The sequence below is a fragment of the Strigops habroptila genome, chromosome 5, assembly GCF_004027225.2.
Source record: "Strigops habroptila isolate Jane chromosome 5, bStrHab1.2.pri, whole genome shotgun sequence".
Lineage (NCBI taxonomy): Eukaryota > Metazoa > Chordata > Aves > Psittaciformes > Psittacidae > Strigops > Strigops habroptila.
In genome coordinates this window covers 13,250,467-13,273,236 of record NC_044281.2, presented here as the reverse complement: position 1 = coordinate 13,273,236, position 22,770 = coordinate 13,250,467, and the positions used below count along the sequence as shown (strand labels likewise).

The window sequence follows — 22,770 nt, the reverse complement described above, 5'->3', positions numbered from 1 at the left end:
GAAACAGGGCCTGAAAGTCACATGCAAGACTGGAAGACTGTGGTCTAAAGTGAAGATACTCAAACAATAAAACCTTTACCGAGCAGAACACGTTCTCAGGGGATTTTAGAGACCCAAATACAGGGAAGGCAAAAAGCTGCTGAAGTCTTGGAACAAAGAGATCAACTGAAATGAAACCAAGCACAAAATATATACAGCACTTAGAAAGCACAATCCTAAAAGCCCTGGATAGGTAAGAACCGCTGTTACTTGGAACTAAAAACGTGACAAGTGTGCTGACAACCTTCCAAAGGGCATTCTGGTATTTTATTACTGTGCTATGTTTGCTAATATTTGTCCCCTAGTGTTTTTATTTCAGTGTGATACTACAAATAGATGCTGGGCGGGATGACAGCTCACAAAATTCGCTAAATCCAAGGAAGGAGCACCCATACTGTTCAACTATCTGGACTTAAGAAGTTTCAACTATATGACTTTTTGAGAAGTTGAACAAAGTCAACATCGCACCTGGTTTTGGGGGTTTGTTTTTTAATCAATTAGGAAAATACTTTCTTTTCATTGAGGGGAGAAAAATCAAAGGAACCTCACTTTTACTACAGTAGGGGCTAGTTTCAGACCAGTGGGGTGAGCTAGAGCAGAGGCTTCATGAACTGAGCATGTTGCACTGGACTGTCCCCCATCTACACACATGATCACAGCACTAGAGGCAGAATGACTCCTTGAAAGCCAACAGCTTTCCACCTGCTGCTCAATTTGACAGGGCTGCAAGCTCAGGAAATAGCCCATTTACTAACCCTGGCTTCTCTGCACCTAGTGTTCAGCTCAGCCAGCCAAGTCACTGAAGTCCTAATAGCTATATTTATCCTTTTGGCAAGTGAGGAAGCATGGAGAAAGCAGGGAAGAAAAGACAGAAGGCACCCCAGAAGAGGAACAAGGAAAACCACACAGACAAATAAAAGGGTGTAGAGCACATTTTGCAGATGGCAGGAACTCCCCCGTCCATTAGGACTTGCTATCTGAGCAACAAGAGTTGCTGGCAGACACAACTGACCTCTCTGAAAAAAATTGTTTCAATAAATGACAGGGAAAGAAAAATAAAAGATAAAAAGGAAGAGAGACATCAAAAGAACAGGAGCTATGCAAAAACAGGAGGCAAGGGCAGAGGCCGTTTGTCTTCCCCATCTATGGAAATGTGAAGCACATGCCAAGAGAATAGCAATAGTGAAGGGCACCTGAGGACATTTGCTCCTTACAGACCTCCAGGAGTATTCCTCCAGGAGAGAATGAGCTCCTGTCATTCCCCAGGAGCCAATAGACAGCCCAAGAGGGAGACAGGACAGCCACTGGAGTACTCACAATCAGCTACTGCTGTCTGCAAGATGCTGCACTTGCCAAACACGTTTTGATGGAAGCCATCTCATCCCAAATTTGTAACATGAACAGTTTAGGGGTTTCTCTTGAATTCAGGGGAAATTCAGACTTAAAAAATAACACCACCGTTCCCCCAACAGATCATCCTAACATGATGCATGTCTCATTTCCTGCATACTAAGGAACAAATCATAACACCTGGTATTTACAAGCTTGGACTTGAAACCCACTTTCACTTCATACCCATTTGAAGACAAGGAGTAGGTCCCTCCAAAGTCTCTCCTGATCTACACTCACAAATGCCATTCTTGCTCAAAGTCCCAAACACTTCCCATGTACCCCACTGCTGTACTCCAGCAACAGGGCAAGACTGAGCCTGCAGTTATATGAACATGCAAAGGACAGAGGAAACTGCCATTCCAGTGCCAGCAGTTTCTAGCTAACCTCATGATCCAAAATGTATTGCTATTACAAACAAAAAAATATAAATAATGGCAGCAAAGGTAAAAGTGTTTATAAAAACATGCCTCTCCACTGTTAGTCAGTGGCCTATTCATTAGTTTTTGGAAATTATGAGAAATAATCTCCTGCCCTCCACAGTAAGACAGAAATGTGGGGAAAAGCTTTTGTCTGTTGATCAAGCAAAGGAAAACCTTTTTCAAGCTGCCCTTCTGACTCCAGTGTATCAACAGTTTGTCCCCCCGCCCCACGGCTACATCTGACGCCACTGCCCTGGCTTATATCACGAGTTGAAAAGTGCTAGTCAGACTCCAAGATAAACCTGTCAATAGCGAGGCACAGACATTCACATTCTTCCCTACCTGCTTGTGAGTGTCAGCTGTTTGTCTGGGAGCAGTCCCTTGAAAAGCTTTTACCGAGGGAGAAAAGGAAAGGGGGATGCAGAGGGCATTTCAAACAGGAAAAAAAAATCCGGGAGGGGAACCCCACAAAGACTGCAAAGAGAAAATAAAATTAAAAACCCCACAAAAACTGTCCCCATCAGGTCCTCGCAACAACCTTCTTTATCAGAGGTTCATTGTCAATCAATTAGCCAAGGCAGCAGGGGTCTGTAGGAAGGGGGGTAGCTCGAGAGACAATGGTCTGCCCTGTTGTATTACTATTTAATCACTTTTCCTAAATAAATAAAGCAGCCCTGAGGTGCTGTCATGTCAAGGGAATTTATAACAAAAAACCCCTTCATTTTTCATTGGTCATTACTTTTCCTTCCCTCCCACCCCTGCAGGACTAGAGAGGGTTATTACTGTAGCCTTAAGTTCCATCTTTGTGTTGCTTGCCTTTGATTCCCACTCGGACCTTGCCACTTTCTGGCACTAATTTGTCAGGCCGAACAAAGGAGGGATTTGTACCTCCTGTAAGGTCTCAATTAGGAAAGGCTTCTGCTGTATTATGTGCCATTGGGACAGGACACAAAGACGGTAATTACAGGAATTTGCACTAAATGGCTGAAGAATTCACAGCAAAACTTTTCTTCCTCCCCCCTCCTCATCCTTTTCCAAGCTTACCCCTCCCAGCAGCCCTGGGGAAAACTGCTCTCAATGCCTGCAAGATGTAATTACCAACAGCAGGCCCCTTAGGTTAAACAGCAGCCCATGCCAAGGGGAGCAGCACAAACTGCCTGCAGGGAGCAAGGTACAAGGAGAGAGTCTCAGCTTGCTGGTGTGCCTCCAAAGGCTCCTCACACAAACTTTTCTGAGCAAGACAAGTTTCCCCAGTTTCTCCCAGTTATAATTACAATTATTCCTTTGCGCCGTGGTAACAGCTACAAGTTCCAGCCAACTCTCAAAGACCAGCTCGAAGGGATTCAGATGGCAAAGGGTCTGATCCCACAGGAAGTGCTGTCCATCCCCACCCTCAGGTGCAGGGAATCCCAGCGGCTGGCTCCTCACAGCCTCCCCATCACTCACATTTCTTTGCACAAGTGTTTGTTCAGTTTTGTAGCCTAAAAGGAGGCCACAGGAGCACTGGGAATGCCTCACATACAGAGGAAAGGACTCCATGCAACCCTGCCACAGCCAGAGCAGCTTATTTCTGTGAGGAATACATGAGTGTGTGCAGATCAATCATCTCATGTTTGGGAGAGGAAATCCATCCTTTCTAACGGAAAAGTCTGCTCCCATACTACATAATTAATGCAAGACTAAAACCTCTTTCACGTTGGACACATGCATTTTGTTCCCATCCCAGGGCCTGATCCTATTTTTGAGGAGGTCATTAGAAATGCTCACTTGAAACTCTCCTGGCCCTCAGTAAAAGCATGAAGCAAAATTATGAATTTTTCCTCTACTGAGCTTTGAAATAAAAGAAATTAGGGACAGGATTAAAGTTTTAAGGTTGTCTGGGACATTCTCTTAAAATGAGGCTGTTAATTCTGCTGTGCTCTTTGAGTCTCACAAGGCTCTCTACTGGGTAACACACTGGGCTAGATCCATCTTGGGGATATTTATTTGACCCATTCCCCTACACAGTTTTCACTCTCACAACTACCCTAAAAGATAAGACATGACCACTGCCCAACAGTGTTCAGGTAATAAGGGTTATCACAGGACTTGGGCACCTTCAGTTTCAGCCGTAGTTTGGCACATAATTACTCCCAGAAAAGATTGATGTGAAGTCATACAAAGAGGATGTGGCCAAGAACAGAACTGAGTTCAAGCAGAAGCCCAGATGTTGAGACCAAATCACTAACTGCAGCGAGGACAAACTTCATGATGCTCCGGCTACCAGGTGGGTGCCAGGCACTGCGGAGACATGAGCAGGAACACTGCCTGTGGGTGACTACTATAGAGGGACAAATCCAGCCACACCCACAGCAAGTTCCAAAGGCAACCCAGTATTTCTGGGGCTCAGGTCTTCCATGGAAGGGATTCAGGCCAGCCAGCAGGTCCTGGAACCTCACAGATGCCACAGCCATGCGTGTTTCCAGAGCAACAGGAGGCCTCCACATCAGACCCCCACCCCAAGAGCAGAGTGGCGAGGAGGCAGGACCCTCACAGCTCCCATAACAAAAGATGAAAACCCTCCAGAAAAGCTGTTTCTGATAAAGCTGTCAACTTCTGAGTGAGTGTAACTAAAGCCAGCCAGAGAGTATAGTTTAGGCACTAACTGTTCAAATTTGCTCCACAATGTTGCCATTGCTAAAGTGAAAGGATAATGAACTATATCTACATGGGTCCTCTCTATTTTCACTTCATTCCCAAACTGAATAAAATCATGACCTAGCCTAGGACTAGAGTCAGCAGTCAAATGAACTGAAATTTTCAATTAGATGCAGAGGCTTAATGTTTTCATCCCTGCCTCAAGGGAAGAGCCAAGCAGATGAGCTTATGGCTGAATCTCAGTGCTGTAACACCAGTTACCAAATGAGAGTGTTTCAGGGAAGCATAAATGCTTTGAGGAGTCTCCTCAGAAGGCCCAGATCTGAAACTGAGTTCCAAAAATTACTTGGAGACACACTAATAAAAGGAAGCAAAAGTGCTCTAAGCTGGAAAGTTGCATGATGTCCAGAACTCAAATCCCTTTGATTCTGGACCACCTTTCCACCTTTCTTTCTGAATCAAGAAAACAGCTGAGCCACCCTGTAAGGCAGCCCTGGCCCATGTAGTGCTCTATGTGCAAAGAAAGGCTGACACACCAAAGTATTTATGGCCATAGTGAGATGCAGGGAGTGGCTGTGTGCTCCTAAACCACAAACACGCTCTTCCAAGTGATTTTGTTTTCGTGGAGAAGGGAAGTGGGTGCAGGTGCTGCAGCGTGGTTGCTTACCTGCACACTTGAAGCTCTGGACTGTGAGCCCTCTCTCTAGAGACAGTGTGGTCAGGATGCTCAGGAAGCTGGTGGTCACAGACTGGCGCTTGCTCTTCCTAAGGTCATTTCCAAAGGGGCGATCTCCAGGTTTGTTCCGAAGTGTGACCTGTGGGTTCTGAGTTAAGCTTCTAGTTGCATTGGCTGCTGCTCTCAGTGCCTCCATCCACTCCTGGGCCCTCTGACGGGTCTCTGCACGCAGGCGGAGGACATCTTGGGGAAAAATGACCTGAAAGCAAGAGTCACAGCCATCCTGAGTATCTGTCTGGACTGACAGGCACACATCGACATTGTAGCTCAGCAGAGGATCTTCATCCAGCCTACCCGGTTGGAATGCCATGAGATAAGACCTGTTCAAGACAAAAGTAAATGCCTTCCAGTTATTCTGGACAGTTAACCTATAAAGAGTCCCTGATTTGAGAATATTTTGGTACTCTTTACTGTTTTCAGTCAAATTCATGGATAGGAAGAGCTCCATAGGCTTCTCTAACAGTCCATTGGTTTTTGAAAGGTCACTGTTATTTTCAGGCTTTGGCACATTCTCCAGTTTCTCCTGTGGTCTTGTGAAAACAGGCACAGAAGCACGCACCAGTTCCCAGAGTTTCTGTCCCCAGTCCAAAGCCTCCCATGAGGACTCCGCCTTCAGCTGTAGCTGTGAGTTGTCTGACAGGACAGCATCCACCACTTTGGTTTCAATGCAACCAGTAACAGTGACCCTTTGAAAATGCATGAGCGGATACACGGTGGGAAGAGTCTGGTTGCCACTGCTGTCCAAGCAATACAGGTACAGTTTGTACGGGGAGAGCTCAGCGTAACAGGTTTGCCAGTAGCTGTCATTGTCTCTTCTAATTTCTAAGTATCCCTTCTTCAGAATATTTGGGAACATTGGCTTGTGTTCTGGAGGAAACAAAATGAGAATGTTACCATCAATTCTTTTTAGTTAGGCATTTCAAACTGCAATGTCATTCTGGCTTATACATCTCCCCTACCCATACATGGTGTATCTGGAGGATAGGATCACAGAAATAGTGTTCACCCAAGAGGTTATAATTATCCAACACAAGCACTGACGCTACATTTGAGCAAATGAGAACACAGCACTATTTTATCCAGAGGTACCAAAATACTTTACAAAAAGGGGACAGGGAAAGAGAGGGACAGAGAAACAAAGCAATTTTCCTGAAATTATCCAGGAGAACAGCGACAGAACAATAAAACTCTCCAAGTCCCCCAGAACCTAGTCCAGAAGAGTACAATATTATCAAGTAATTTATTGCCAATTAAACAGATTTCAACAGTGAGAAACACATACAAATTAAAACACCATCTTCCCCCCTCCTGCCCCCCTCTTTCCCAGGCTCAACTTCATGCTTTCACAGACCACCTCTCTACCTCCCCTCTGTCCCAAGCAGCACAGGGGGAAGGGGATGGGGGGCTGTGGTCAGTTCCTCTTGCTGCTCCTTCCTCCTCACCCTTTTCCCCTGCTCCAGTGTGGGTCCTCTCCAGGGGCTGCAGTCCTTCAGGATAAACTACTCCTGCATGAGCACTCCATGGCCACAGTTCATTCAGGAAGTTTCCACCTTCTCCAGCATGGAGTCCTGGATGGGGCTGCAGGGAGATAGCTGCTCCACCGTATTCTCCCCAGGGGCTGCAGGGAATCCCTGCCTCTGGGCCGCTGGAACTGGCTGGAAGAGCACCCAGCACACAGGGAATGGAGAACTGTGCCCAACAACAGCAGTTTCTTACCACATTTCAGCACAACCCTGGACCAGAACATTTTGCACAGCTCCATTTAATAGACAGGAGCTTTGCTGATTTATGAGAATGCGGCTCAGGACCAGCAGACATGACCAAAAATGAAAAGTCAGAGGCTGCCCAGTCTCAAATACATACATCTAAGCACCTCAGCGCTGCAGGTGCTTCAGAGCAGACCCTTCCACAAACCTTGGCTTAAGACAAAGTTGAGGAGAATATTCTTTGTCCCCAGAAAACCAGCCATACATGAGTCACTCTGGCCACCAAAGTGATCCAAATTTAGAAGGAATTATCTAATGCTTTTCTGAGTTTTAAAAAAAGGTTTCCATACAAAATCTGTTCCCATCTGATTTGCACCACTTCAGCCACCATTAATACATGCAGACATTGTATTTTCACGTTGGGCTGGACATGCAGCTCTATGCCATTTCTGTTGGTCCCTGCATAAATTCAGTGGCATTCAATTGTTAAAACACTGACTTTAACATTTGGCACCCCAAAACCACCCAGCCTCGAGGAACAATTCTGGCTCCCATTTGACTTCAACTTTCCAGTGAGGGTATCTGTGATAGGTCTTGACTTACAAACAGTGCCAGAATTAATGGGCATGAGTGAAGAGGTTTCTGCCTCCAGCTGCCCACTTCCCTTGGAGACTGCTATTCCTGACGCAGGAGAAAGGTAGCCACCTGGGAACAGCTTCTCATCCACTGCCAGGCACAATTAGGTCAAAACGAAATCAGCATCAATTGACCTTCACACACAGCAGCATCACAAACTGCAGCAATACAGGAGCTGTTTCACTCACGGTTTCTGCCCTCAGGTTGACAACCTTTGAAAGAGGGATAGGGTAGACAGCTGGAGGCACAAAATATTTTCAGCATCTCAGCTTAACCAGTTACCACACACATTAACAGGCCACACTCTTAACAAGTTTTAGACATGATCACCTCCAAGTATACCTAGGATGTCTTCATTGCAGAGCTAAGAGAATAGAAACATCTGGGCTTGAAAACAAAAAGCCAAAGATGAGCCTGTACAGAAGTTACTGCAAAAAACCCCATCTGTACTGGGTTTCCCAGCTAATATGGCCAAGATTGCTGGCCAAGCTGCTATCACCACTTCTGGCTAATGGATGAATCTATCTGTCCTCCCAGAGGCACAAGGAGAGTCAGGGACTATGAGTATCTGTCCCTCAATATAGGGGAGGACAGTTAGCATCAGAAGTAGGGGCTTCTGATACCACCTGGTGAGAAAGCAGAACTTGGGCTGTAACCTACAGTCTAAGGAGATGCTCCTGTCCTGGGCTGAAAGCATTGCTCTAGTTGGTTGCAAGAGTTTCATGTATAAGCAAGAGGAGGATTCAGGACAGCATCAGTGTAAAAGCTCCAGCTAGCTCTCCAATGAAGACCAACTTTAAGAATTTATAAGGATTAAGTAGACAAGCTTCAGTTAAACATAATGAACACACATGAGAATTAATTGCTTGATGTACTTAATGTGAGTATGCAAACTTCATGGTGGTTAAAAAATGAGAGAAGGATACTACCTCCCATCCACACTAACAAAAAGGATGCACTCAGATTTCACTTCGCCAGCTCAGCCTCAGCTTCCCCACATCACCCACATACTCAGAACAGAGCCCATATTTAACACTGTGTTTAAAGCACTCTATACTTTACCCACAAAAATTTACTGCATATATGACTGAAATCGTAACAGCAATTAAAAATTAGCTACTTTGGCACTAGGTATGAAAGCGTAGAAAAGAAATCAATTTAACTGTATCTTGCAGACAAATAAGCTACTTGAGTATTTCAGCTAGATATGGAAACTGAAAGCCTAATCTAAAACTCCAAATGGTAGAGAAAAAGCACACTTTCACAGCCCAAATGGACAGATACACATGCATGCACACACACTAAAAGAGAACTAATTTTGTTCATCCTACATCTCTGGCCCTGACATTCATTAGTATTTCTGCGCTAACTCAAAAGCCATTAATTTCTCTGAAACCCACACTAATCCCTTTGTAGTGCAGATAATGGGCAGCCATTCTAGAGTCATCTTCCTTTTCTATTAATCCAATCAGGCAGGCAGTGCTTCTGCAGCTCCAACCGCAATCTCTCTCGCTTCCATCAAGTACAGATGACAGTTCAAGCTTCTCCATAATAAGACAACTCATAACCTTCCCCCAGCCACCCCTCCTTCATCTGCACACAGGTTTGCTTGTCTTTTGTTGAGTTAGAGAAAGGTTATCTCTCCCGGCCTTTCACAGAGGCAGCCCCCTCTCCCTCCTTCGCCCCACTCCTTCCCTTTGAGCTCCCATGAATCGGCTCCGCTGGCTCGCCCTCTAACTGGGACAGAACCAGCAGCCAACTTGATTAAAATTCAAATGTCTTGTATTGTTTGGGTCAGGGCAATAGATGCTGGCAGAGGCAGGCTGAATCCATATGCTACACATACACACATACTTTACAACCCTCTGCTCCTTTATCTCCTCAACACTCAATGTGCCAGATAATACCTTTCCACTCAGAGAGCAAATGCTACCATCTCTCCCATCCACCTTCCAAACAGAAACTGCATCTCTTTTCCTCCCTACAGAGATAGGGGAGTGAATTGAGGAAGAGTAAAAAAAGAGAAATAATCACAGCAAATGGCCCACACCTGAGCCATTTGGACTTATAATTTCAAGGGAATGGGGAAGAAGGCAGAGGGAAACAAAGAGAGACTCAGCACTCAGGGACAGGGCAGTATTTTCTTCAGTGTTTCTCCTCTCCTTTGAGAACTGCCCACTTGTCCCAGCTAGGAACTCTGCACAGAGAACACACCAACCCCTCTCCACACCTGGGGGCTGTTGGTGCCCCAAATGTTGTCTCAGCACATCCAGAAGATACATGCTCCTGAAAAACTGACTGTACTTTCAACCCTGTTGGTATGGCAGGAAAACTTGCCCTATTTTCCCACACTGAAACATTTCTGATGACAGTAATACCAAGCAACTTGGAAAAGAGCAGAAGCAGAGATGTCTGGTTTCTGAGGGTTTGTCTCTTGAGATGAGACTCCCCTCTGGATTCTCTAATGCTCAGTAAGAGATGAGCATATGTTAGAGTTTTTGTCAGTAGTGCTCCTATCTGATTTTCGCAGAACTTAGGTTTCACATAGAACCTTTGGGACCTAAAATGCTCTCAAATTGGTTTGGGCTAGTCACCTCCTTGGTGGAGTTTGCTAGATCAGAGGCAAACTGTGCCCCAGCCAGTGTGACTCAGATCTACAGTGTCCTGTAAATGATAGTAAGAAAATACAGTCTTTTCTTCCCACTTATTTTCCTGTCTGGTTCTGCAGTTATTTCTCTTTCAGGCAAGTATATCTGATTCCACTTGGTCCTGAAATAATGGCCTTCATATTTAGCCACAAATTTCCAGCAGATTTTAGCCAGATCTGGCTTCTCCCAATGCCATCTCTTTTCAAGGGACCAGTACAGCAATGAGACTTGTAACTAGGTAGCAGTTTGCATTAATTTATATAAAGAAACAGCATCTCTCCCCACCAGAAGGGCATTCACTCTGTCATCTTCCTTAGGCTTAGGGAAAGCAAAACCTTCTTTGAAAATGTTAACTTGCAAGCTCTTAATTTTAGATTTATGCATTGCTAGTGAGGCTGCCTTAGCTGCTTACCAAAAATAAGCTCCTCACTGAATGAACTGCTGAAACAGATGGATAAAGAACCTCAACAAATTATTCTTTATGTCTTTCCCTTCAGGTGTGGCATTGTATGAGAAACTCTGCTGATGCCTACAGGATCCTGGCTGCCCAGCCACTCCATGCAATCCTTTTTGCTCCTCTGCAGCAAGTGGAACACTTACACAGTGTGCATGCTAACACGGTGCCTGTGCCAATGGGGCTGTGGAGAAGGAGACTGGATTCAGCCAAAATGCAGGACCAACCCAGAACAGGACTCAACGGAAGTAGAGTCAGAAGTATAATGAGTGGAAAGAGATGGTTACCTGCTACCAGTTAGGAGATGCATAAACCAGCAGTACTTGCAAAAGAAGTGAGAGTATCAAATGAAGATGGATTTGCCGATGTTTTTATAAATTCACTTAATTCAGCTTTAAAAAGTTGGAAGAAAGGGTATGAGAGTTGGATGACACCACTAAGGGAATGATGGCAACTAACCTGAAAATTCAGTTATGAAAGTCATCACAACATCACTGGAAGCAATCAGCACTGCCCCAGGAAAGGAAAACTGTTCATTAGCTTTATGGAGTCTTATAACTGTGGAGCAAAAATCTGCATAAAGAATAACCCTCCCAACCAGAACGTCTTCGCAACCAAACTCATCAGTGCTGTTTACTGTAATCCTCCTGCACTGTGAATTTATCCACCGTATTTATACGTGAGGCCCTCCCATCGCCTCCCATCTGCACTCCCCTCTCCATCACTCTGCACCTTCCCACAGTCTCCCAGGCAAGGGAGTGGAGTAGGTCACGTTTCCCTTCACTGGAGGAGGCAGCTGCCCAGTCAAGCCCCCTCCACTGCTGCTGCTGCTGCTCTCTGCCAGCCCCTCATGGCCCTTCCAGCTCAAAGGGTGCCCAAGGAGCAATCAGGAGTGAGCCTGCAGGGAACAAGAGCTGCACTCCCTGAATTAGCCAGGGGAGTTAGCATCATCCAGCAGGTGAGTTGAAGTCTAAATTATACTCTCATTTCATCTTGGGCAAAGCGCCTCACCTCTCTTTATCCCTGCTCACCCTCCCTATCCTTACTGTGTGGTGTATTTAAACTGTAGTCTCCTGGGAGAAGGGACTATCTCTTGCTAGTTGCACAGATAGTCCCTGGCACTTACAGACCTCCACAGTGAAGGGCATCCAACTCACATTCTATTTTAAATAACAATTTTGCCTCCTCAAAGCTTGAAAGGCCCCAAATCTCTGCAGTACAGCCACCTTTTCCTTGACTACCTTTTAATGCTGAAAATAAATTGGCCACAGGGCAGGGCTGGAACAGGGGACATCAGTTCTCTAACTGGCTGATACCTCTGGGATTATTTCCAAGTGGTTTGAGGCTTCCTGCTCTCCACAGGGGAAGGTGCAGAAGTGTTGTTTCTGCACATCTGCCTCTCAGCACCATTATCATCTGCACAACACCAGAGACCTATAATGTTCTGCCATCCCAGTGGCAATTAATGGCCTTGGTCTGCCCTGGCTGTGTAGTTTCTTATACGCCACAGAAAAAGGACAGTGCTACAGGGGTGTTTTGCAAAATCACAAATGGCAATTAGGCTTGAAAAACCTCCCTGGCAGATGGGTCAGAAGCTAGGCTTTACCTGGCTATCGTTGAGGGGAAGTGTGAAGGCTGCATGTCATACCTCAAAACTTCACACCTCTCAGGATCTCCGGCCACATCCTGCTCTGCAGCAGCACCCATACCTGCCACACCTCCCCTTTCCTGCTAGCTGTCTCTGCAGTTCCTCCCTGAGCAGGACAACAGCAGCAGCAACTGATGGCACTGCTGTGTGCTGCTCTGCGACCCATCGCTCTTATATGTACCACTAAGTGCTGCATGAGCCAATGTCGCAGACACAGAGCTAGTACCAGCCACCACTACTGCATCTGAAGATGAAGGTAGCTGGCAAACAAAGAAAACACCCTGACATAAAGCCTGTGTGGACATCAGAGTAAAAGAAAGCACTGTAAAATGATTCCTTCAAGGATCACCCCCAGTCTCCAGCCTGTGAATCAGTGGTGTGTTGCTCATGAATACAGATTTAGATGTCTTACCTCTACAAACGCACACAAGAAAAGCAGGTAGTATGTACAAGAGCTATACGAAGATGAGTACAAGCCCTTCTTGAAACATCTCCTGTTCAAACTCTGAGTACAAGGTCATACCTTGAAAGTGTCCCAAATGATGGCTAGGGTCCTGGCCAGATAAAAAAAAGGATGTGAAGAGAGGCAGGGGAAAGACATTTTGTTAAACCAGTCTGTCAAAGGAAAATGGTGAAATCCTGGCCTTGATCAGGCACAGCAGAATTTGGGCCTGTTGGCCAGTTTTAAGACGGTCACCTTTCTGCGATATGTCTGTTTTGCCATGCCACAGTGCTGCAAAACCTTGCAGGCTTAGCTTCTTGACAGAACGTACTGCCAAAATCAATGGGGCTGGTGAAGTACTTCCATAGCTGCTGTCAGAGAGGTGCACAAGGTGCCACCCTTCTGCAGCAAGGACAGCGTGTCACTGGGCAGGTGCTCAGAACAAATGGCATTTCCCCACACAGTTATGGCAGGCAAACAGAACAGCCACCCAGGAAAAGTATTATAGCACCCACACTCTCAGGAGTGGCTGTGTTTGAATGAAAACATCCACATGACTATCAAAGATAACTGCTCATACATTGTGTTTTAATGATCTAAGCAAGCTTTTGCTGGATACTACAGAAGCAGCATTCTCCTTTTGTTTGCAAGGAGGCCACATGCCCAGAAATACAAAAGCCTGCCTTGAATTTGGTTACAACTTCCGTGTTTGCTAGGTCCACTTCCTGCTTGACACTGCTCTGCAGCCCAAACAGTGCTCATTTCTAGCACACACTAGCTGTTCTGCCAGCAGGCCTAAGCAGATACTGCCCCAAAAGGCATAGCTTCTTTCCAGATCCTTTTCTTTCACAGCACATGGAAAAGATCCAGTTTCATTTTATCTGTATTATAAAAAAGCAAGCAGCAGGAACAGATAAGCTCATAGTAATAAATATACTATGAAGATAAGGAAAAAAAACTGTGAAGAGTTAATCTATGCAGCAACTCGTCCGGCCTCGGAGGACTGGGAGACCTCTGCAGGCTCCAAAGGGAAGTCCTTTACTGCAACGAGGACTGACAGGAGTGGCTGAAGTTGTGCTCAGTATCCCATATGCATCCATTTAATCTGTTTTAAAGCCCTGGAAAGGGATGTCTCCACATGTGGGGCCACTGTGACCCCTTCAACCACTGCAGCAGCTTTTAGCCAACCTTAAAACACATTTTTCAGTCTTTTGTGGAGAATAATTACCAGTCCCAATACACATATTTGAAACACCTACTCTCTTGCTTTTGCTTTTCTCTTTTCAGCTCAGCTCACAGCAGCAGCAAACTTTATAGCAGCCTCTTTCGTAAACACAGAGGGAAGAAACACCACAGCTACCTTCTAAAACCTGACAGCAGCTGAACAGAACAGGTTAAGGAAACAGGCTAAAGCAGTGCATTTCTGGAGCACAGAAGTTCTCCTTCCTCAAAGACGGTACCCCTGCCTTCAAACATCCATGCAGAAAGGCTCTTGTAGGGCACACAGCAAGCACTGACAAATGCCTTGTAACTTTGCAAAAGGCAATAGCAAAAGTGTGGCTGAGCACCTCAGAGGTACTGACTGCTGATGGGCTACGGGGTGAGTACTGGGGGAGGTTCTTCAGCCACTCTTACTAATCCATTTTTCCCCTTCTTCAGTTCACCTCAGATCACAGAACTTGACCATACTCTGTAGAAAGCCTTTTTGAAGAGACCTATGCTTCTGGAAGCACTGAGCACAGCAATGGGACTTGTTTCTGGGACCATAGAGAAATTATGGAACAGATGAGCTGTAAGATACCTGGCATTATTGCAGACAGTCTAAATCCAAGAGTTTTCTTCATGGAAATCTTTCAATTTCTGTTTTTATTAAGAGTGCTGATATCACTATATTTCACAAAACTACCTTAGAGATGTGAGGTCTTCACAGTTACAACTTGCAACAACAAACTGTTTAACACGAAATCATAACGATAAAGAGCATATCACACTCTAACACAGTCTGCTCACTTTTTTATATGAAGAAAAACTTCACTGGATTAACTGCATTTAAACAGTGTAAGTGCCTGCTGAGGGGCTGGGAAGAGTACAACTGAACTCCGCTGCTACTACCAAAGCAGCACACCTTGGGTACACACTGTGATTGGGCACTGCCTGGACACAACTAAACTTAAGGAATTAATTAACTGCTGATGTCTCTAAGCAAAGCAGATTGGACCAGCTGAAGTGGAAGCCAGGGCCGAAGGAGGACACCACCACAGACAGCCCAGCTTCTGAAAGCATGAAGACTGTCACCCAGGATGGGGGAGACTGCAGTGTGTGGTCCCTGACTTTGGGAGCAGTGGCATCCCAGCACTGCAGTTCCTAATAAAAATCTGTTTGCTAAAGGGGAAGAAAAACCTACAACATTGTTTCCCTTTTTCATTTGCTTCCTTTCACGAACAGTTGCATCACACTATCTTACACCTGTGCATAAGGGAGAGGGAAATGTAATTTGCTTCACCCCAGACAGAGGTGAAGTTGCCTGAGCCCTGGACTGACAGAAGGGAGACCAGCTTGGCATTGACTCTGCTGCTCAGCACCAGCTGGACTGGTGACTTGCTTCTTGCAGGTTGGGGATCCAGTGGCAATTTGAAATGACTCTCATCAAGGGGGTACATGAACAGGTCTTTAAATACAGAATGGCTTAGCATTTCTTATTGTAAACAGTGTAAGTAACAGAACCCCCCTCTTTTTCCAAGGGCTGTGTGGGGAAATTGGGCCATAAAGATTAAGCTTAAAAAACTATTGGGTACGTGTATTCACCTTTAATGGTTAGATTCTAATGATGTTTCTGTGGGCATATAAAGGTGTTACATGTTAAGTTAAACCCATGAGATGCCCAGGATACAGCTGATAAAAACTGAGAGCTTCGTCATGAGGCTTCTGGGTGTGTTTCTGTCTGCATCCCTTCCATGGGAAGGACACAGAACAGAGACCCCACTCTACAGAAAGCCATATATCTCTCCGAGCAAAAATAGCAGCAGGTATACTTGCCTTTGTCAACCAAGAGCACTCTTCTTTGGGATACAGCAACTATGTCACAATATAACACAGGAATTTACAGGTTTGTGTAGGTATATATATATTCATACATATACCTACATATGCACAGGTCTGCAAACACAAACATTTAGGCACCTGCTTTTCATGCTCTAAAATAGCTGACTTATCTGGAAAACCTAACTCAAAAGGCATGTTTTAACCCTAAACAGGCTACCTATTCATAACCGGAGTCATTCCACCATACACACACACACACTTGCTTTCACAAGCCTTTGATTTTTAAATTCCTTTGTTAAGTCCTGCCTTTATTTAGATTATAAAAAATCTTTGTGGCACTGGCTGCTTTTCTTTTCCATAAGTGCTCGGTCCACTTCTGGCATCTACAAAATAAATCATGGAGACGGAGACACTGTGTCAGTGTTTCCAAAGCCCTGAGCACCACCTTTTCCAGTGCAGCGCTTAGGAAAGGAAAAGGAAGAAGTATCGCTTGCTGAAACACCGCTTCATACAGCTCACTGGAGATGCCTGCCTCCATCTGATAACAAGACTTCCTGTAGCCCATACAAAGCTGGCAGAGATGCCTTAATATTGACAAGCACAAATTGCATGCTTGAGTTTTTGTTAATTGTTTATGGACTGAACAGCCAGCATTTCTTAAAGAAACAGAGCAGAGGTCTCAGGCCTCACAGTAAAGCTTTGTATGCCCTCTTTTTAATGGCCACTCTTTAACCTCTATGAAAACTGCCGTTGTCTGGATTTGCCATTCTCCCACTAGCTTTAGCATTCAAAGTTTTTTTTCAGTTTGGGAACATCAGGTAAGGAAAAGGTCAGAAACACCTAACTTCCTTTTTTTTTTTTCCTGAGTCACACTGAACAAAATAGAAGCAAAAAGTAAAACAAGCTCAGTTTTTAAACCACGGAAAACAGAAGCCAAGATTGGTTTAAAAACTGATCCTTAGGCAGGCAAACAGACAGAGCTACATGAAAGACAACAGAGCTGCGCTGACTGCTATCCTCTTAAGAGCTACCTCACAGCTTGCTTCTTTGGGGGGTTGTCTGGTTTTTTTTATACACCCAGCTCTTCTTTCAAGATAAATAGTAGAAACAAATAGGAAAGTCCTCATATCAACAGAAACAATAAAACACAGCACAAACCTGTGTTTCCTTGGATGTCCTCTCCCTTGGTTAATGCCAGGTAAGAGAGCAGAGCACAGTTATTGTCCTGACCGGGCGCAGGTGCCTGCTGCAGGGAGGTCCCCGTGAAGACCACTCCCCAGTTTACATGGCTGATATCAGAGCGTGACCTGTTGTGCCCTGGTTTGAATGTGGAGGCTTCCTCATTCTGCACCAGGATGTCGTTCACCGAGCGAGGCCTGTCTCTCCTCCGCTGGCAGATATGGAAGATGTTAAAAGCTGCGGTCTCCCCTTCCCCTGCCCAAGCAAGGTTGTCAGCAGCTGTTCCCTTCTGCACCACGCGCTGGTCTTTGGCAGGGAATGCTGTCTGAGCTTTGGTTTCCAAGAGGCCATTTTTGCAGTGATCCCAGATGAGGCTACTTTTGGCTAAGGAGGCGACGTTCCTCAGGTTCCTGCTTTCTGTTATCTGATCAAATACCTCGTGCCCTACCAGTTCGGGGACCTCATGCACACCGTACACCTCAGAGGGCTGCACAATCTTTTCAAGCTTCGTATCAAAACTATTGAAAAAGTCTTCAGTCACTTCCAAGGCAGGGCTAATGTCATCAACTTCAAGAGCCTCCATATCCTGTGCTGCCAGTGGGCACGAGGTATTGTGATGCAGTAAGAAGAGAGCAAACACATCAATATCCAGAGAAAGAGCTGCTTCACATCTGTCCTTGGCACACCATTAACTTAGAGGTGGTGGGGCAAATACATTCACCAGCTACAACCCTTAGTGGCAGAAAGGAGTGAAATCAACCCAGCTTCAGATGCAGGACTTGAATCGAGCGGGCTACTGTACCTCTACGAAATAAGCTTCAGTGACTGATAGTACCTGTAAAGCAAAGCAAAACATCACATCAGTAAGGGCCTTTTCCTAGATGAATATGTTTAATCACATCACTCCTTTCAGTCACAGTCCCCTTGATTTTAATTCCTGCTTCATTTGGCACCAACATTATTGTGTATGAAAAACCCCTCTGGGGTTTCTGCTGTTCACTGTGTGTGAACTCTTGTATTATCACTTCTTGAACTGGAACCTGCAGACAGCAGGATGGGGCACCAGACATAGGGGAACCAAAGTGATGCCATTTATTAACCAAGCTTTAGAAAGCTGCACTGAGAGCCAATACTAACTAGCATCACAAATGCAGCCACCTAGGGAATGCTTAGAACAGGCTCCCTTGGGGCTGTAACAAAATGTTCAGAAATGAAGGGTTAGTAAAATAGGCCAACCAGCCTCAAATAGTTTGCCTTTTTCTCCCAGATTGTTTGCACTCCCAGTTTTAGGAGACCAACATGAGTTTTACAGCAGCTACTTTCCTACTTGTCTGCATAAACAGAACTATAGTTTTTGCCTAATAAATCAATACTATCAAGATTCTGCAGAACACCACACATAGAGCCTCTCTAGAATATCATTGGGAACCTAAGTGAAACCATGTGACAACTTAAGCCCCAGAAAGACAATGCATTTTACCAGCAAAACAAAATACACCATACCCTGCACTGTCATAAATCTGCAGATCTTTACCTCCAAGCTGTTGATGCACTGGGCAAAACTTAAGAACAGTGAAGGGCTTTAAGCCTAGAACTACTGAGGAGCTGTATTGACCCACCTGTGCTCACACCTGGGGGGGGTGTGTGTGTGCATGCGTGCCCCTATTCCCTGTGGTGCAATAAGGGGGGTTCTTATTAGTGGCTTCTGACACACCAAGCCTGCTGTCTTCTAACCTCACCCTGCTGAAGCTCCATCCACAGTGCTGCCATGCTCTAGGGAAGTGCACAGTAGGTATGGCTAAACTGAGGAAATCAAGTCAAATATGTGCAAGTTCTTGGCACCTGGAGACTGGGCATTCATGCTAGTGGGAGAACAACTCCAATGGCTGCTAGAAGAAATCACAGTACCTAGAGCTTGTACATACAGAACAGTCCAAAATCAGTGAACTACATCCCAGTTTTGAACACATCAGCTCAAGTCCTAGAAGCAGCAAAACTGTATTAGCTCAGAGTTCTGCCTAGATTCATCCACTCTTAACAGAACTAATTAGCCTGGGCAGGGCTGATAATTAGCAGCTCATTAGCTTGCGAATGCTGCTGAAGTGATACCAGGACTCATGAAGATTTACACTTAGCAGGAAAAAACATCTATTAAACAGCATCAAACACAGATAATACTTCTATTTAAGGTTCTTCTTTTTAATCCAGAACAGTCTATTTGCCAAACTTCTATTAGCAAAGTCATTTAAACAGGCACCCTTTCCTATAGCAAGCCAGAGGGACAAAGGAGGCCAGCAGCTCCCCCAAGAAGGGGGCACAGAATCCCATAGTACAATCCAACCCCTTCTGCAATCCCCATCTGGCTTCCACCCATCCCTGCTTCAGTTGCGGCCAGCCATGACACAGTTGGGTTCAAAAGCAGCAGCACATTCTCCCTCCTAACAGATCAGCAGTTCAGACCATGATCTCTACAAACACACTCCAAGCAAATAACTTTTAAAAGCAATAATCACATACATAACTCTGGAAACGTCAAGCCTTTACACTGGGATCTTTCCCCCCTTATCTCTTTGCAAGGATTCACTTCACCAGCCTCACAGTAAACCACGACTAGGATCAGCTTTGAAAAGTAAACAGAGTAAGACACCAAAGGCAGAGCCAGAACCAACCCAGTGGGCTGAACAAAACAGATCTGGAGTGGTTTCAAACCAGAGTTGTATGGGAAAATTGCAAAGCTGTGCAACTGTGCCAGCTGATGGCAATGAGAAACAAAGTCATCCTGGGCACACCTGCATTGTCAGCTTAATGCAGCGGGGAGTTCACACTCGAAGCTCGCTCCTGCCAGTAACACCAGAACAGCATTCTGCTCCCTGGTACCTTAGACCTTGCTAGCTTCAGAACAGGCCAAGGGACATGATGTAGTGCAAACAGTTCACTTACTCTACATCATTCTATGGCATGTCTTTAAAGCAAGAATGATATTTTAAAGTTGTAAAACTGCAACAGGCATTCACTCAAACAAAACCAGCACTAACATAATCATATGCCAACAGTGAAAGCTACAGGCTGGCCCATTCAAAGGTGCTGTTTCACAGGGGTTGGCAGAGAATACAGCTTTGCTCACTCAAGGCACTGGAGCAGCAATCACTCCAGAAGGGCTTGTGACATGCCACTGAAGAATTTCAGTGGTAGCAGATGCAATGTTGCTCTGTTCTTTATTTTAAATCATTAGATAAGGTGGAAAGCAAGGAGCAGGGGGATTTACACTTACATTTAACAGGTTCATTTCTAAATGCTGGAGGCTTCATGTGGCTGCATGCTTCTCTGGATCCTGTGAGTCTGGAGCAATCCAGTGTCATGCAGCGAAGCGTGGTGATGTCAAACTAACTGACCTCATATCCAGTAAGATGCTGAATCATAAGGTCATGAGAAGATGACAGCCCCGTGCATCACACAGTTCACAAATTGCAGCATTCATACCTTCCAAACTAGTCTGTTTGTCCTGCTCAATACAGATGTGAAAGGTGACCCCAGTGGTGGTGGGCTCATTCCTTCCTACTCCACCAAGAAACTCCTTAGATCAAAGAAAGAGTTGTGCCAGAATTCCCACCAGTGCTGGGATTCTGCAATCACATACCCTCCATAAACAATCTGGCATGTTCTGACAGTGGCACACAACAAAAATTTAATTCAGGCGTCTGCACAGATTTCATGCATGAAATGAAAGCAAACTTTGATATGGCAGTGAACAGCTCCATCAGAATCTCCTCCAGGAGTGGAAATCAATTCCTTCACATGAAGTGGAAAAAAAAAGCAAAGAATACGATGGGATGAACTCTTTTTAAATTGCTATAAAATGTATTGCCTTACTTACCGTTACTTGGAAACACCTGAAATTTTCCAAAGACATTCAGCTTAAACCAGTGAACAGGATAGGAAGAGAGAAGCATCAGTCCAAACTCTTAGAGACTGCCAAAGCTATACGCAACTGTAAGTAGGGATTTTTTATGGGAAGCACCTAATAGCTCATCTAGGCTCCTACTCTTGCTAGGAAAAGGTGAAGGAACATGGTGTATTGTACTTAGCAAAAAATGCTGGACACAGGGATTGCAGCAGCTGAAAAACATGTTTTTCTGTATGTCTGCTTAGTGCAGACAGAGCTTTCATCCGTGAATGTGCAGCAGTCAGATAATTAGTGTGCACTTACAACATGAGTAAATCTTTACTACCATGAGCTTACAGTAGCCACGTTACTCATATGGCTGAGTAAAAGAGCAAGGATTGCTGGTCATGCCACGTGAGACAGAAGTTCAATTTACTTCCCTTAGAGAAGCCAAAAGGACTTAACCTAGGTGACAGCACAGCCTGACAGCAGAGAAAAATCACGGATGACAAATGCGAAGGCATGTACACTGGAATTGATCATTTAACTCCCTGATGTGCTTTTCTGGACCCTCAGAGGCCAGGAAAAATACCTGGCATCGCATGAGAAAAGTTAAAAAGCATGGAAAAGGCAAGGGTAGAAAGCAATCTTGCAGGTGATACACACCACCACAACAGGCATTCGCTGTGTACCCCCAGCTTACACATGATTTCATTGTAGCTCAGGCAGGAGAGAAAGCTAGAGCCAGCATATATTTAGGATGATAGTCTCTTCAGTGACTGAAGAGATCCATTTAGCCCACCAATCCACACAAAAAGTTTACATAAAAGCAGCAACTTTCAGTTTGGTTTCCTAAGGAAACAGGATTTATGCCACCATCCTGCCCATCTGCCACTTATTCTCCTCTCGAGCTGTACAAGCAACTTCAACTAGATGTGACAAAGTAGGAGTGTCTTTGAAGATGAAGCTCTTGAACTGTTGTTCAACCCTGGACAGGAAACAGGGCAAAGTCACCCTCCTGCTAAGGGAGAAGCAGGCAAAACTCAGTCCCTTAACCTTTTTAGGAGGCCAGTGCTACCACATAGGTCTCTCCACAGCACAAGTGGCTAGTGTGAGATGGATCTGAAAGCACAGGGAAGCAGAGGGGGAAAGCAGGAAGGAAGAATAGGAGGCATTGCAAAGCTTGATAAGAAGTCTTGTTGGTTTTGGTGCTCACGGGACCTCCTCTTCAGTACAAAGGTAATAGATGCATACATATCAGAGTGATGCAGAGTGATACACTTCCCCTTTTCTCTTGTATTTGGAGAGAGAATTAGAAAGGAACAATTGATGATGATCACAAGCAATGTGTTCAGAAGAAAATGCATAAATGAGAAGAGCTCTCAGCCACCAAAAGACAACAAGAGGCAGGTAACAATGTTAAAGGTCCCCCAAGTCTCAGTGATTCCTAATAACTGTTATGCTCAAATTCCTGGCAAAGATTTGGGTGTTTCTGAGATTTTATCTCAAGAACACAAGGGGAGGTTTACAAGTTACCTGTATGCAAACAGAGAGCAGGGGTGCCTCAGCCACTGGAGAGCTTGTGCTACCCCCTTCTCAGCACCCTGGAACCGGCTGTGGGAACCAGCTCTGCTTACCTTGCACTGCACTGCAGGGGCTGAAACTCCAATGCCAAGAAGGAAAACTGAAAGAGACATTCTTTCAATTAGGTAACAATTAGGCAGCAGAGCAAACTCAAGCAGCCTCAGGGACCTTTATTTCTGTCATGTTGCAGGCCTAGACCACTACAGTCCAGTTTACGGGCTCAGACAAGCCTGGTCTGTACAACAGGTCCCCTGAAGAAAAGATGGATGTACAGCTTTGAATACAACCAACCCACTGGGGCTTGAGCAGCTAGTACATAACGAGC

At 45.1% G+C, this 22,770-nt stretch overlaps 1 protein-coding gene across 5 annotated transcripts in view; it reads right to left on the bottom strand.

Moving 5' to 3' along the window:
- PLEKHM3 (pleckstrin homology domain containing M3) overlaps positions 1-22,770 on the bottom strand; it is a 136,744-nt gene that overhangs the window by 90,453 nt on the left and 23,521 nt on the right. For all 5 annotated transcript variants that reach the window (XR_004389923.1, XM_030488994.1, XM_030488993.1 and 2 more), the window contains 2 exons: positions 16,958-17,813; positions 5,155-6,090 (listed from right to left, as the gene is read on the bottom strand). Coding sequence is in view for 4 of the 5 variants with exons in the window: in XM_030488994.1 (XP_030344854.1) it covers positions 5,155-6,090; positions 16,958-17,561 (1,540 nt within the window). In the remaining variant the exon portion in view is untranslated. The remainder of the gene's footprint in view (positions 1-5,154; positions 6,091-16,957; positions 17,814-22,770) is intronic.